General features: G+C 41.3%; 1 protein-coding gene across 1 annotated transcript in view; it reads left to right on the plus strand.

The window, feature by feature from the left end:
* Positions 1 to 16,749, plus strand: part of CDK14 (cyclin dependent kinase 14) — a 666,485-nt gene that overhangs the window by 322,926 nt on the left and 326,810 nt on the right. The window contains exon 8 of the mRNA XM_068972760.1: positions 11,235 to 11,358. Coding sequence (XP_068828861.1) covers positions 11,235 to 11,358 — 124 coding nt within the window. The remainder of the gene's footprint in view (positions 1 to 11,234; positions 11,359 to 16,749) is intronic.

Raw genomic sequence — 16,749 nt, forward strand, 5'->3', positions numbered from 1 at the left:
AGGCTCTGGGGCACAGAAGCTCTAGGGCATGCAGGCTCTAGGGCACGGAGGCTCTAGGGCACAGAGGCTCTAGGGCATGCAGGCTCTAGGGCACGGAGGCTCTAGGGTAAGCAGGCTCTAGGGCATGGAGGCTCTAGAGCACAGAGGCTCTAGGGCTCACAGGCTCTAGGGCACGCAGGCTCTAGGGCACACAGGCTCTAGGGCTCCCAGGCTCTAAGGCATGCAGGCTCTAGGGCACGCAGGCTCTAGAGCACAGAGGCTCTAGGGCTCACAGGCTCTAAGGCATGCAGGCTCTAGGGCATGCAGGCTCTAGGGCACAGAGGCTCTAGGGCATGGAGGCTCTAGAGCACAGAGGCTCTAGGGCTTACAGGCTCTAGGGCACGCAGGCTCTAGGGCACACAGGCTCTAGGGCTCCCAGGCTCTAGGGCTCACAGGCTCTTGGGCACAGAGGCTCTAGGGCACAGAGGTTCTAGGGTAAGCAGGCTCTAGGGCATGGAGGCTCTAGAGCACAGAGGCTCTAGGGCACACAGGCTCTAGGGCTCCCAGGCTCTAGGGCACACAGGCTCTAGGGCACAGAGGCTCTAGGGCACACATGCTCTAGGGCACAGAGGCTCTAGGGCACAGAGGTTCTAGGGTAAGCAGGCTCTAGAGCATAGAGGCTCTTGGGCACACGGGCTCTAGGGCACACAGGCTCTAGGGCACACAGGCTCTAGGGCACACAGGCTCTAGGGCACACAGGCTCTAGGCCAGGCAGGCATCTGTGGCACATGAGCTCTGTAGTTCCCCTGTGCTCTAGGGTGCAGGCTCAATAGTTGCGGCACACAGGCTTAGTTATCCCATAGCTTTTGGGGTCTTTTTGGATCAGGGATCGAACCCATGTCTCCTGCATTGGCAGTCACATTGTTTACCACTGAGCCACCAGGGAAGCTCTGACCAACCTTGTTAAATGGAAGGTTCTTGTACTCCGCCCTCCCCAGTTCATCATCATACCTACAAACCCTCATAACTGGAAAACCTACTTAGTATCTAATATATTATACATTGGTGTAATATATTAGCATTCTAAAAAAGCTAATGAACTTCTTTCATGGAGCATGGGCAAACCAGGCTCAGTTTTTGCCATTTGACTCCTTGTAAGTACCCCAGTTCTGGATCCCATGAGTCCAGTCACCTTCATCCCTGTGGGCATCTTGGAGCTTAGAATAACCCCTTGCTGGCGTCCTCCATTGTATTGAGGTGGGAGGAGTGGGCAGAATGGGAAGCCAACTTATGGAGCGCAGAAAGTGTGCAAGATCTTTTCTCCGAAGTCTTTGCCCCAGTACCTGAAATTCTCATTCTGAGTTATTGCCTTTTCCAGAAAGTTATCATTTTTAGTATACAAGACTAATGTACAAATATATTAGAGAGTGCAAGTTAAATTTTGGTTACATTATCTGGAAATGATGAAGCATGTTACATACGTCAGCAGTTTGAGGGAGTGGAATGAAGAAGCGAAAAGTTGATTGCTGTTGCTGCTAAGTCACTTCAGTCGTGTCCGACTCTCTGCAGCCCACTAGGCTCCCCCGTCCCTGGGATTCTCCAGGCAAGAACACTGGAGTGGGTTGCCATTTCCTTCTCCAATGCATGAAAGTGAAAGTGAAAGTGAAGTCGCTCAGTCATGTCCGACCCTCTGCGACCCCACGGGCTGCAGCCTTCCAGGGTCCTCTGTCTGTGGGATTTTCCAAGCAAGAGTACTGGAGTGGGGTGCCATTGCCTTCTCTAGAAGAACTCAAATAGAACAAAATGTGTCAAGGCAGACTCCCCTAAATCCTCAGATTTTCTGAGAACTGAATCTGTCTGTGCATGTGTGCATGCTAAGTCGCATCAGTCGTGTCCGACTCTGTGTGACCCTATAGACTGCAGCCTGCCATGTTCCTCTGTCCATGGGATTCTCTAGGCAAGGATACTGGAGAGGGTTGCCATTCCCTTCTCCAGGGGATCTCCCCACCCAGGGATCAAACCTGCGTCTCTTACATCTTCTGCATTGGCAGGTGGCTTACCACTAGAACCACCTGGGAAGCCCGAATCTGACTAGTACATGGCAAAAAAAGGACACATCTCTGATCCGACGCCCTGGCATAAATGTTTGTCTTACACCATCCCAGGAGCACAGTTAATATGTTCAGTATGTCCAGAGTGTCAAATTATACCATAGTTTGTATTACCTGGACTTTTATTTCTGTCTCCCTTATATCTCCATATAGCTTTATTAGTATTCCTTTTAAAAAAATCCAACACATAAAATTACAAAGATGCTTTATAAAATATAAACTATTTGGACATGAATTATGTACATTGCATTACTGATTAGGATTTGATATTTGCATTAGGCATTTTCAAATTTGAAACTCAACTAAATGAATCATTCTTTTAAAAATTGAAGAAGACATATTATTGCAGTAAAATCATTATCTGATTCCTATTAGAAAGTTTTTTACTAGTCACTAGATATTTGAGGATTCAAATTTTTTAATTATTTTTAACTCCTAGAAAGTTTGATGTATTGAGTAATTTAATGCTTGTGCATCTGTGGATTTTTAAATAATACGATCCTAGCCATGAGGCACAATATTTGAAGCGTTTATTACCCGTGTACTAGTTTGGTTTATTTGCTAATGTCATGTTTCCTATCCTGTAGTCACACAGTATTACTTTTTGTTACCGTTTGTTTAATCAAACAGTATACATACATTTTTGGTAGCAGTATTTTAAATTGTGGGTGTCAGAGCAAGACAAAAATGGGAAATATCAGTATTGGGAATGGGCAATGGATCTCTATTACATGCGCTGTGTCTCCCTTTTTCCAATTCATGTGATTTCTCTAAGCCTTTATTTCTTTATCTGTGAAATAAAGATAATAGGATCTGCCTAGCAGAATTAGTGTGAAGATTAATTTACTATTAAGTACTTAGTAAACAGCGGTTATTACAGTTGCTTAAATTGCAGAGTCTCTTCTATTTCTGTTATCCATACAATTATGAAATGAGACAATTTTATAGCTTGGATAAATATTAAGGGCATGTGAGAAAATTTATCATTTTCAAGGTGAGTAACTTAAGATAATGGATATTTAACCTTGGTGTGCAAGTGTCAGAAAAGTCGCTTGACTGTCTCTGTAAGAATGAGTGCTATTCAATGAATGGATGAAGAAGTTGTGGTATGTTTGTGGTACATACGTACAAGGGAATAGTAACCATAAGAAGGAATGCATTTGAATCAGTTGGAGAGAGGAGGATAAACCTAAAGCCTGTTATACAGAGTGGAGTAAATCAGAAAGAGGAAAACAAATATATTAAAGCTATATATATGTATATGGAATCTGGAAAAACAGTACTGATTAACCTAATTTGCAGTGAAGGAATGGAGACACAGATGTAGAGAATGGACTTGCAGAGTGCAAGGGAGGCTCAAGAGGAGGGGATATATATGTATATGTATATGTATATGTATATGTATATGTATATGTATATATATCCTGCCTCTCTCTGTATATATAGTTATGCCTGATTCTCGATGTTGTATGGCAGAAACCAACACAAGATTGCAAAAATAATTATCCCTCAATTAAAAAAAAATTATGGCATGGTCAGTGAAAAAAAGTACTGAAATTTTACTCTTCAAAAAGAAGAATTAGTGCTGTCCACAGGCCTTTCATCTATTGCTAGTTGCTCCAATAAACCCTAAGAGACGATGGACATTCCTTAAAGATAGTGAACCCTTGCCTAGAAAATCTGCAGATGTTCACCGTGCTTAGTCTCATATTAAATGGACCCTTATACATTAAATAATGCATGCCTTTCAGACCATTCATAAATCTGACTGTAAACATTGAGACAAAGAGCATCAAAATCAGACATCCTTAGATTTTGAAGGGGGATGAGGAAGGTAAAAAATTTGTTCCTCACTGCAAGTGCCAGTAATTCTTCTGAGTAACAGATATAGCCTCCTGAGTCCAATGATGTGTGTGTGTTTTTAATCAACTTGCTCTAAATGTTCTGATAGAAAGCCTTATCTTGATATTGTTTTTTTATCTACTCAAAGTCCAAAGAGTTTCAGAAGGGACTAGAAGGAGTATTAAGGATACTCCCAAGCAGTATTTGCCATGGCAGTGAGGATGTGAGTTGCTTTCTGCTGGGGATGGCAAGAAAGCAGGGTTATAGATAGATCTCCTGCTGGCAAAATGTCCTTGTTCATCACATCATTGCTATTCTAGGCATTTTCCCATTGGGGTTCTTATTGCAAAAAGTGAACATATTTGAACTAGAGTATAACTAAGAATCTGAAGACCTCTCCTTTCATAAAGTTGAGTATGGCCCTCTGTGATGACCGGGAGGGGTGGGCTGCAGGGGAGGGAGGAAGGCTCAAGAGGGAGAGGATATAAGTATAATTATGGCTGATTCACACGGTTGTACGGCAGAAACCAACACAATGCTGTAAAAATTAAATTAAAAAAAAAAAAAAAAAAAAACATGTTCCGAGGGGACAAAGTATTCTCAGGAAGACTTTATGGTTACTACAGTAGAAAAATAAGCAGATAGAAAGGAAAATATGTTAATTTATCAACTTCAGTATATAAAGCTTCCTGCTGCCATAGTATTAACTTCTAAGAGGATTTTAAATAGCAAAAATAGACATTCAAGAATCATATGCTTATTACATACTACATTAATTGAGACTTTTACAAACTTGGGTTCACTTAATAAAAGCACTTTGATTTTATTGGGTGTATAGCTGTATTCATCCATGTGTTTAGTAAGCATCATCCTTGGTTAAGATAATGAGGTGTAGTGGAAAGTTCACAAGTGCTGTGTGATGGTTGGATTGACTGAGTAAGTTTCTTGGGCTTTAAGAGCGTTAGTTTCCTCATTTGCTTAAAAGAAAAGGGAAAGAATACGAGATTATAAAAGATACATAAAATTACTGAGTCTTTTTTAACGTTTCTTTATTGCTTATATATCTGGCTACTCCAGGTCTTAGTTTCAGCACTGGGGGTCTTTCAGCTGCGGAGAAGGCAATGGCCCCCCACTCCAGCACTCTTGCCTGGAAAATCCCATGGATGGAGGAGCCTGGTGGGCCGCAGTCCATGGGGTCGCTAAGAGTCAGACACGACTGAGCGACTTCACTTTCACTTTTCACTTTCATGCATTGGAGAAGGAAGTGGCACTCCACTCCAGTGTTCTTGCCTGGAGAATCCCAGGGATGAGGGCGCCTCATGGGCTGCCATCTATGGGGTCGCACAGAGTTGGACACGACTAAGCGACTTAGCAGCAGCAGCAGTAGCTGCGGCACACTGGGTCTTCTGTTTGTTTGTTCAGTTGCAGCATGTGGGATCTAGAGGGCTTCCTAGTGGTTCAGTGGTAAAGAATCCTCCTGCAGTGCAGGAGACTCAGGAGACGGGTTCAGTCCCAGGGTGGGCAGGATTCCCTGGAAGATGAAATGGCAACCCACTCCAGTATTCTTGTCTGGGAAATCCCATAGACAGAGGAGCCTGGCAGATTACAGTCCATAGGGTTGCAATGAGTTGGACACGAGTGAGCGACTAAGCATGCCTGTGTGCATGTGGGATCTAGTTCCCTGAACAGGGATTGAACCTGGGCCCCCTGTATTGGAAGTTGTAGCATTCTAGCTACTGGACTAGCAGAAAGTCTCAGAACAGTCTTCAAATGAGTGTAAACCTTCAATTACTGTGAGTTTGTCTTCCGTGTTTTTTTTTTCACAGTACCCTCTGGTTTTCATAGAGATCAAATTTAGCTTGTTAGGTGGTGATTTCTACAACAACCCAGTGAAGTGGCTTTCTTAAAAATTTACATGGGCCAGTTAGATACTTGCCTGTATGTCTAAAGAAAGAAATCCCTAAGACTTGGGTTCTCAAAACATTCCCAAAGAATATTCTGTGGCACATTCTGTTGAACTCGGAATGACTACTCTTTCCTTGTCCCTTGAAGGGACAATATAATTCACTGAAACCATTAGTAAACTTGGTGTTTTAGAAATAACATTTTAAGGTGTTTAACAGAAAATGCACCAAGTTTACTAATGGTTTCAGTGAATTATATTGTCCCTTCAACACCATTACTATTATGATGATGTGTTGATGGTTTTACAGTTTCATATATTGTCAGGCCAGAATACTGGAGTGGGTAGCTTTTCCCTTTTCCAGGGCATCTTCCCGACCCAGGAATCGAACCAGGGTCTCCTGTGTTACAGGCGGAGTTTTTACCAACTGAGCTATCAGGGAAGCCCTTACTAATGGTTTCAGTGAATTATATTGCCCCTTCACCACCATTATTATGATGATGGTGTGTTCATCGTTTTACAGTTTCATATTTTGTCTTCTTTTCATTAATTAAAATTTTTCTTATTAATTTATCTGCCTAGTGATTTCCTTGCTTGGTTTCCTCAATATTTCCATCAGAAAAGCAAGAAGTTTGTCATATAATACATGGTCTCATCTTGTGCATCTAATGAATGCTCCTTTTCTTACTAAAATGTTATGCGTAATGAAGTTTCCTCCCTCCTGTGGGCCTTCAGTTACACTCCGTTTGTGTAGCAGTCATAGTGCCGCTGCTGCTGCTGCTGCTCAGCAGAGCTCTTTAAATGCAGTTAATCTGTTTATGTGCTTCCCAGGTGGGGCTAGTGGTAAAGGAACTGACCTGCCAGTGCAGGAGATGTAAGAGACCTGGGTTCAATCCCTAACTAAGGAAGATCCCCTGGAGGAGGGCATGGCAACCCACTCCAGTATTCTTGCCTGGAGAGTCTCACGGACAGAGGAGCCTGGAGGGCTGCAGTCCACAGAGTCTCCCAGGTCAGACACAACTGAAGCGACTTAGCACGGATACACGAATCTGTTCGTGTGTCTGTCACACCCAGTGCGCTGTGAGTGCCTCAAGTCAAGGAACTACATCTTACATCCTATTCATCTTTGCATCCCTCTTACATGATAGCACCTGCCAGATGGTTGGCACTTCGTAAATCCTGAAGGAATTTGTTATCTGGGGATTTGTTCTGACTTAGCTTTGTGCATTGTTCAAGGATCTAAAAATTTGTCTGGGGCTCTCATTGGATGCTCGGGGCTCTGTCTGTCTTATTTAGAGCTTAGTTTGTCATGTATACAGTTGTGGTTGAGTGTGTGCTTGCATCTTTGAGTTTCTTAATCCTCTTTAATCTGCTATCCTATTTGAATAGCTTCTGGATTAACATGAGGATTATATATTTCCACTAATTAGTAAAGGTGTTAAAAGAAGAGCCCTTTGGGACTGTTTGGTCTTCCCACTTCTACTCTTAGCTTCTAGAAACTCCCATTCCAGGAATCTATTCTTTTTTGTATCTGCTTCATGCAGATGTCCCTAAATCCTGTTTAGTCATCACATTACTTAGTAATGAGTGTCAGCTGTGGGAGCAGATTAGGAAGATGGTTGAGGCAAACAGTCTGAAATTAAAAGATGCTTGCTCTTTGGAATAAAAGCTATGATGAACCTAGACAGCATATTAAAAATGAGACATCACTTTGCTGACAAAGGTCCATATAGTCAAAGCTATGGTTTTTCCAGTAATCATGTATGTATGTCAGAACTGGACCATAAAGAAGCCTGAGCGCCGAAGAATTGATGGTTTTGAACTGTGGTGTTGGAGAAGACTCTGGAGAGTCCCTTGGACTGCAAACAGATCCAACCAGTCCATCCTAAAGGAAACCAACCCTAAATATTCATTGGAAGGACTGATGCTGAAGCGGAAACTCCAGTACTGTGGCCACCTGATGCGAAGAGCTGACTTACTGTAAAAGACCCTAATGCTGGGAAAGATTGAGGACAGGAGGAGAAGGGGATGACCGAGGATGAGATGGTTGGATGGCATCACCAGCTCAAACGACATGAGTTTGAGCAAACTCCAGGAGATAGTGAAGGACAGGGAGGCCTGGCGTGCTGCAGTCCATGGGGTCGCAGAGAGTTGGACATGACTGAGTGACTGACTACAGCAACACATTCTGGGGAGACAGGAGAATCCCATCCTGTGATAGACAGATGTAGCAGCTGCCCCCGGCCACAGAGGAGGAACGCCTCACACAGACCTGCAGGGAGACTGAAGGCCTGGGGTCTGCAAAGGCTCCAGGGAGGAGTTTTGAGGAGAGACCTGAGAAGCGCAGGGAGATTAGCAGGCAAAAGTGAGACAAGGCTTTCCTGTGAGAGGAGACGCAAGCATGAGGGAAAAGGGTTGAACAGCAGTATGCTTTGCATGTGGGGATGCATGAGGCTGCTTGGGGTCAGGAAGTGTGGAGCAATGATGCCTGGGCACCCAGCTGGAATCAGGGCTCAGCTCAGTGGCCTCGAAGACCATGCCGTTAGGTGCCTGTGCTTTTTCCTGTCGATTGGAGGAAGCAGCTTCTATGCGGACACTGCCTACTTGCGTTCTGGCCAAGATTCCTAGGGTAGTGTGGGTAACGGAGTAGATTTTGGAGTCAAATTTCTTGGATTTGAGTCCTGGCACTTAAACGGATTCCAGTTTCCTCGTCACTGACACAGATAGGATGTGATGTGTGTGTGTACGTGTGTGTGGGCACAGACATGTATACTCATTTGTGTCCAACTCCTTGTGACTCCATGAACTATAGGAGCCTGCTAGACTCCTCTGTCCATGGGATTCTCCAGGCAAGAATACTGGACTGGGTCACCGTTTCCTTTTCCAGGGGATCTTCCCGACGCAGGGATCGAATCCTCGTTTTTCTTCCTCTTTTTTCCTCTTCCTGCATTGCAGGCAGAGTCTTTACCAGCTGAGCCAGCAGGGAAGCCCATCACCATTAAAATTGTTACCGAGGTCAGGGACTACCCTGGTGGTCCAATGGTTAATACTTTGCCCTCCAACATGGTACGGATTCAATCCCTTGTCAGGGAATTAAGATCCCACATGCCTTGGGGTCAAAAAAACGAAAGCATAAAACAAGCAGTGTTGTAACAAATTCAATAAAGACTTTAAAGAAAATATAGTCCACCTCAAAAAATCTTTTTAAAAAATTTCTTTACAGAGATCAAATGAATTCATATACTATGATGCATCGAATAGCAGCTGGCACTTTGTGTCATTTGCTTGTTCAACTCAAATGTGTTGCTGTGGTTAGGTAGATAATCACAGTCTGGTAAGTCCCAGCTAGCACCTTGCAGAATGCAGACTTTCAAAATGCAGACTTTCAAAATCCGTTTATTTTTGAAATTCAGGTTGTTTGTGTTGTGATCTGCCTATGTGACTGATTGATGAAAAGCTTTTGAAAACACAAAGTGGCTTTATTTGCGCATCCTTTCTCCCTTCCGAACTGAAGGGATTTGGATTTTCTTTGAAATTGTAAGCTTTTCCGCTTCGGGATGCAGGGGGTTTTAGAAGTGAGGAATGAGGCTGGAAGCTGCTGGTGATGGCGTTAAGTCTTTCCATCTGCTACACAGGAAGGACTGAAACAAGGAGTCCAGAAGAAGTTTACTTCCTGAGATTCTTGAGCCAGTAATTTAATCCAGCCTAACACGGAACAGGTGTTTAGTGTCTGGTACTTAGATTCTGGAAATGAATCTAGGCCTTCCCAACACCATAGCTTATAATCACATACAAAGATTTTGAAATGAATTTATTGACTGGCTTTCATGCTGGGAAAGATTGAGGGCAGGAAGAGAGGGGACGACAGAGGATAAGACGGTTGGATGGCATCACCGACTCGATGGACATGAACCTGGGCAAACACTGAGACGGAGCGTAGGACAGGGAAGCCTGGTGTGCTGCAGTCCAATGTGGTGGCAAAGAGTCGGCATGACTTAGCAACTGAACAAGTGTTTCAAGATATCCCCCCTCTAAACATTTTACTTGGCTTCCAGAGCCCCCTAGTTAGTTGGAAAATATTCTGAAATGTTAGCTCCCACGGCCCTTGAGGAGTTGCCAGTCTTTTTTATGTGAAGATTCTAGAATCCTTATCCTACCAGTATGCATGTTAAGTTGCTTCAATCATATCTGACTCTTTGCGACCCTATGGACCGTAGTTAGCCAGGCTCCTCTGTCCATGGGATTCTCCTGCAAGAATACTGGAGTGGGTTGCCATCCCCTTCTCCAGGGGATCTTCCTGAACCAGGGATCGAGCCCGTGTCTCTTATGTCTCCTGCATTGGCAGGTGGGTTCTTTACCACCGATTGCCACCTGGGAAGCCCTATCCTACCAGTATTTGGCAGCTAATTCCTTTAAAATTTCCCAGAAAGTGCATTTTGTTACCAGCTGATTACATAGACTACAATATTGATGGCACTTAAAACCACTTGTTTTTAGTTTTGTTTTAGAAGATTGTTTTTTAAAAACTATGTCAATTAGGATTATTTTGGCAAGTAAATTGTTTAAAGATAGTTTTTTTTTTTTTTAGTATATGAACAGAGTATTGGAAAGCCTAGTGGATCACATTTTTTGTTATCAAAATGAAAATATTTATTATGATCCAATATGAATGTAAACAGAGAAGACCGTTGGTCGCTTCTTAATTGTATTTCTTATGAAACTATTGCTCTTAAATTCTTGATTTCTCTGTTCTCTGTGTTTCCTGTCCCTTTAGGTTGGGTCTGTTCTGTAATTAGCAGAAGTACACGTCTGTCTTTAGGCAGCAACCTAATCTCTGCGGCCATATGTGCCAAACCAGTGTAATTACAGTGTAGTAATAATTGGACCCCGTGACTGTTTCTGTTTTAATTATTTGAAATCATCTTATGTTTCTATTCCTTAAAGCATGTTATTGAGTGAATCACTGGATACCATGTTTATATCATTTCCATGGAATTAAATATATGTTAATTAAATTTACATTAAAAAATTCTGCTTCCTTTTATAACATTCTGAATAGAGTTTTTTCTCTGGCTCAAGCATCAGTTCAGACCTGAGGAAATCAAATATTATTTAGAAAATGATTCTTTACGTTTCATTTAATTTCTAGAACAAAGATTAGATTATAGATCTTTCTGGCTAAGGATCTCTGGGTTGACATAATAGGTTGTTAAAAATTTTCAGATTTAGTTTGTGCATTAGGAATTTCATACATGTATGCAAATTCTGTTTCAATAGTTTGATAGAGAATTTAGTGATGGGTACCCATTTTCAGGAAATCCAAGTACTTGGCAGGCTGTATGTAGAAAGTGGCATTGGACTGTGTTCATATTTTAACTTTTCTCTCCCTGTTTCTCCAGTTGTTTTTATTTCAGTTGCTGCGAGGGCTGTCCTACATCCACCAGCGCTATATTTTGCACAGAGACCTGAAGCCCCAGAACCTTCTGATCAGTGACACGGGGGAGTTAAAGCTGGCAGATTTCGGTAGGAAAGCAGTTAATTACCAGTCTGTTTTGTCACACTGTGAGAATGCCAGGCATATGGAGGCCCTGCGTTTGTTTAGGTGCACGTCTTCTATCGTTATAGATCCTGGTAACATTTTTTCAGGAGTGAAGAAATTTTTTTTTTATGATCAACATCATGCTTGGTGGATTGTTTAAAAAGTCCACATTGCTTATTAAAGTCTTAAATAAGCACAAGTCAGATTTCATATATTTCCAAAGTTGAAGTCAGTATAATTTTGAATATAAAATACTTTGAAAGAAATCTTTTTTTTTTTTAATTAGGAAAATGTCAAACGCATTCTCAAGTAGGATACCTTAAGGGGTCTCCCTTACTTATGACCCAGCTTCAGCAATTACCAATATATTGTCAAACCTGAATTTTAAACCTCTGGACAGTTTCAGAGCATCATAAAATACATTCAGTAGTGTTTGTTGTCAGAAATCTAAGGGCATTGTTAACCTTTCCAAAAATGACTGTTGTTTCAAAAATTATAAAGGAAGACACTGATGCCAGTTTAAAAGTGGACGTCCTGGCCTGGCCCCATTGTAAGTCATCCGTCTCTGAAAGGTTTTGAGATTGGTCTGTTCCAGCTTAGAAGCTGTCCTCCAACACTGACTTGAGCACCCAAAGGGGAACAGAACTGCTGTGTCCTGCTTGCTGGTCTGATGGGTCTGCGCTGCCCGTGCTCTCTGTCACCCCGGTGTGCGAGTTGATTCCCAGCATCAGGAATGCTGGTGGCAGCATGATCTGTTGACACTGCATTGCCTCAATTATTTTTGGATACATATTCTGATTAGAAATTTGTTCCATTAAGAGTGGAATGGAAATATTACCCTTGGGACATAAGGACGCCTGAGATTGAGATGCGGGCTTTGCCAGAATATGATTATCTTTTCCCACTCCACCAACCCCCGTGAGAAATAAAAGAGAACAGGAAATGTTTATTGCTTATTTCAAGGTTAGGAGACTGTTCAGTATCTTTGGAATTAATCTACTCTTGCATTTTGTATATTCTTTTTTTCTAAAATTGAAACAAAAGTTAACATCATTGGTGATACATTGCAGAACATTTTTTGTTCTTTTCTTATTTGGGGAAAATTATGAAACTGTGTGTGTGTATGTGAGCTAGAAAGTTGTTTGTTGTCAAGTTTTAGCATCAGAAGAATACTAGGTGGCTAGATGTAAAGTGTTTCAGTTCAGGGTAGAAAATGATGAGAGAGGAGGTGTGGAGGAGAGATTTGCAGTTCCTCAAATTCAAGGTTATTATGTTCACCATGAACATATTTTCTTAGTTTGTTGATATTAGTATTGAACTAAGAAGAATTCATAGTGATTTTCTTCTGTTATCTTAATATATAGTATAAGGTATATGTTTGCATAATTTATCATATTGAACATTTAGTTTTGCTGAACATGGTTTTCTTGTATATTTATAGAATGCATTTTTTATTAACTTTATTTTGTCTGTGTAACTAAGGGAATAATAGGATTGTATCTAAGTGCTTACTAGGGATTAGTTTTTAATTTTATGATGACTTTTTTATTATAATGGGTAAGTTCACGTTAAAGGATTCTTATGAATCTTTAAAACTGACATTTTGTAATAGATTCAGAAATAAATTGAAATGTAATTTTAAACAACTTAGAAAATTTTTTAGAAAAGGAGAAAAATCTAGAGTGTGAACAACTCTGAGATTACAAATGTTAACATTTTTATTGTATATTTTCCCACTGTTTCTCCTCATTCTTTCTTTTTCTTCCATTTATTATGTAATTCTCAAAAGAAGAAACCCTCACTGTTTTGTAAGCAGTTTTCACTTAGGAATATGTCATGGACATTTTCTCATCTTATTCAATATGAAAAAATCATTTGTTACAATGTAGAGTTTTCCCTTAATGGCCAAGGCCTGGTCCTTTTACGCAGTCCCTCATGGCTGAACATTTTGGATCTTTCTAATTGTCACAGTTATGTGCCGTCCCTGTGTTGAATGTCCTTGCAGAGCAAGCTGTCTATACTCCAGCTGCAGTGCTGAGTGTTTTAAAGTGTTTGAACAGAGTGCTCTGCAGAAAGGTTGAACCTCAGTGTCACAGACGGAGTCTTCTTGCCTGGAACACACACTTGGCGTGCGTCCTGTGCACAGAGTGTAATGAGCGAGACTCACTCACCAAATGACAATTTCCTCCAATTAATTGTGCGTCATTTTTGTCTTTTAATTTAAGACATGCAATTAACTGTGATTTACTGCGCTTGGGCACGTGTCTGGGTCTCAGATGAAGGCAGTACACTGGAAGATGTGGAGGAGCTAGACAGTCAAAATGGGACGGTTCCAGGCAGCAGAACAGTTAGGAACACCGGGTCTTAATTCAGTTTGATGTGTCAAGAGCTATAGCAGCAGTTCCTTTGTCCTACCTTTTTCTCTAATGTGAAAAACACCATCATATTCTGATTAAAAGAGACCGAAGGAATCTGTATGAGCATAATTCTTGTGTTGTTAATGCTATTTTTATTAGAGAAAATATATGGTGGGGAGGGACAAACACTAAAATTTACTGAGTTTGTGTGTGCCAGACCCTTAGAAATTCTTATTTCATTGTCTCATAAACGTAGGAAGTTATCCTAACCTACACTTTTGAGAGAGACAAGAAATTCAGAGACGGTTAGAAATTTGCCCAAGCTTGAGTGTATGAGGGTAGCTGCTCACAAAACTGGAATTCAGATGCTTGATCCATATCTTCCAATTTGAGGTGGCCCAGGGTCTTTAGATTTATTTACATAGATATTTTACCTTATAAAACTGCCTAATCTTCCAATAAATTGTTGATCATCACATGTGTTTATATATCAGTGATATTATTAACCAATGGCAAATTATTAACCATTATATGTGCTTTCTACATACAACAAATATGATACTTGTGCTATGAAAATAGATTGCACTAATACCCTCCCCCCCAAAAAAAATGCATCACATAATTTAACGAACATTTTGTTATTTGTAGTGAGTAGTAGTAATTCCGGAGAAGGCAATGGCACCCCACTCCAGTACTCTTGCCTGGAAAATCCCATGGACGGAGGAGCCTGGTGGGCTGCAGCGCACAGCGTCGCTAGGAGTCGGACACGACTGAGTGACTTCCCTTTCACTTTCATGCATTGGAGAAGGAAATGGCAACCCACTCCAGTGTTCTTGCCTGGAGAATCTCAGGGACGGAGGAGCCTGGTGGGCTGCCGTCCATGGGGTCACACAGAGTTGGACACGACTGACGTGACTTTGCAGTAGCAGTAGCAGTAGTAATTCAGTAGTGAGTAATTTCAACCTTAGTCCTTTGGAGCTTTTACCTGCTGGACAAAGTAAACCAGAAGATAATTTACCTGCTGGACAAAGTAAACCAGATCATAATTTATATGTAAACCCATTCAGATTTAAATGGAATGCAGTTCTGAATTCCAGTTGGTCAAAGTACTGTACTGTTTTTGAAGCACTTTCTTGATACTTATTTTCTATATGCGTTTGAAAATAAGTAAATTATGCATGATTTAGAATCACTGTGTTTTCCTAATGCAGAAGTTTGTCCCATCTGTATATAATAAGATAATAAAATTGTGTAGAATACAGATTCATTTCTTAAAAAGGATTCGTCTTTACATTATCTTTGGGAAAAAATATTTCAAACCCCAAATGTGTCCACACATCAGAACCTCTTACTTAGCTTTTCCCATTTCCTGGAACACTGTTCTCCCTGCTTCTCACGGGGCTGACTCCTTCTCATTACACAGCTGATAGATCCTATGTTACTTTTTCAAAAAGATCACCTCTTGAGAATTCCCTGGTCATCCAGTGGTTACGATTCCACATTTTCATTGCTGAGGGTTTGATCCCTGGTCAGGGAACTAAGATCCTGCAAATTGTGACATGGCCAAAAAAAAGTTTTTTTTAATAAATATATGAAATATTTTTTAAAAGTCCACCTTTCCAAAAATCATCCAGTTCAACTTCTTCAATAGCACTTATGGTGCCCTGAAATAATTTTGTCATTTGTTTATCTGTTAATTTTTTGCTTGTGCTATTTGATTGTAAATCCCCTAAAGTCAAGGGCTGGGCCTGTCTTGCTCACTCTTGTTTCTGCTATGTCTGGAACCTTGGAGGTGCTTGGGAAATACTGCCTGAATGAAGAAACAATATGTGTAACAAAATTGAGTATTAGTGTAAAGACCAAGACCCACCTGCATTTCCTAATTTTTGCTTGATTCATTTTAGCAAACCACCAGTTTACAAATTAATTCTCTCTTCATCAGTCCTGTCCTGGCTGGGCACAGTCGAGAATGCAGATGGAGTTAGATGACCTCAGTATTGAGAGTGTGGGAGCCTCAGGAGCGCTTCGAGGCTCTTACACATCAGCCTTGTATACCTGCTTGGTATTATTATATTTGTAACCTCAGGTGTTGGAGAAGACTCTTGAGGGTCCCTTGGACTGCAAGGAGATCCAGCCAGTCCATTCTGAAGGAGATCAACCCTGGGATTTCTTTGGAAGGAATGATGCTAAAGCTGAAGCTCTAGTACTTTGGCCACCTCATGCGAAGAGTTGACTCATTGGAAAAGACTCTGATGCTGGGAGGGATTGGGGGCAGGAAGAGAAGGGGACTACCGAGGATGAGATGGCTGGATGGCATCACGGAATCGATGGACGTGAGTCTGAGTGAACTCAGATGGTGATGGACAGGGAGGCCTGGCGTGCTGTGATTCATGGGGTCGCAAAGAGTCAGCCACGACTGAGCGACTGAACTGAACTGAACTGAACTGAACCTCAGGCTGCAGAAATAAACACTCAATGAATATAAACATGCACAAAAGATGTATAAGATTTGACGTTCCTACTCTACAGACCTTAAATGATTGATTGTACTATTGTTGAGTGCAACGCGTATTGAGCCTTGAATTAGGAGGCCTGACTCTATAAGTAGCTTTTGTCTATAACTAGCTTATGACTTCAAACTAGGTTTCCCCTCTGAGCTTTATACTCCTCAACTGAAAAATAAGTGCATTGAACAGATACTAAGATTCTTCTTAGTGCGTTTTTTTTTTTCTTTTTATGTTGTACATTTCTGAAATGAATTTATTTTCTAATGATCAGGTATTCACTGGTGGATAAAAATCAGTTGAGTGAATCCCTAATCAGTGCTACACCATCCCTTCCTAGGACCTAATTTTTTATTCTGGTTTCTGGAAATTCAAATAGATGAGAGCCACACTTTCGTGGTATCCGTTGAGATCAACTTAAAAGAAAATTGTTGAAGTGTGACAAGTAAATGTATAAACTCACCACGAAACTAATGTTCATTTGCAGTATGATGGTATGAAAACTAAAAGATAT

Source organism: Capricornis sumatraensis, chromosome 5 (assembly GCF_032405125.1).
Source record: "Capricornis sumatraensis isolate serow.1 chromosome 5, serow.2, whole genome shotgun sequence".
Taxonomy (NCBI): domain Eukaryota; kingdom Metazoa; phylum Chordata; class Mammalia; order Artiodactyla; family Bovidae; genus Capricornis; species Capricornis sumatraensis.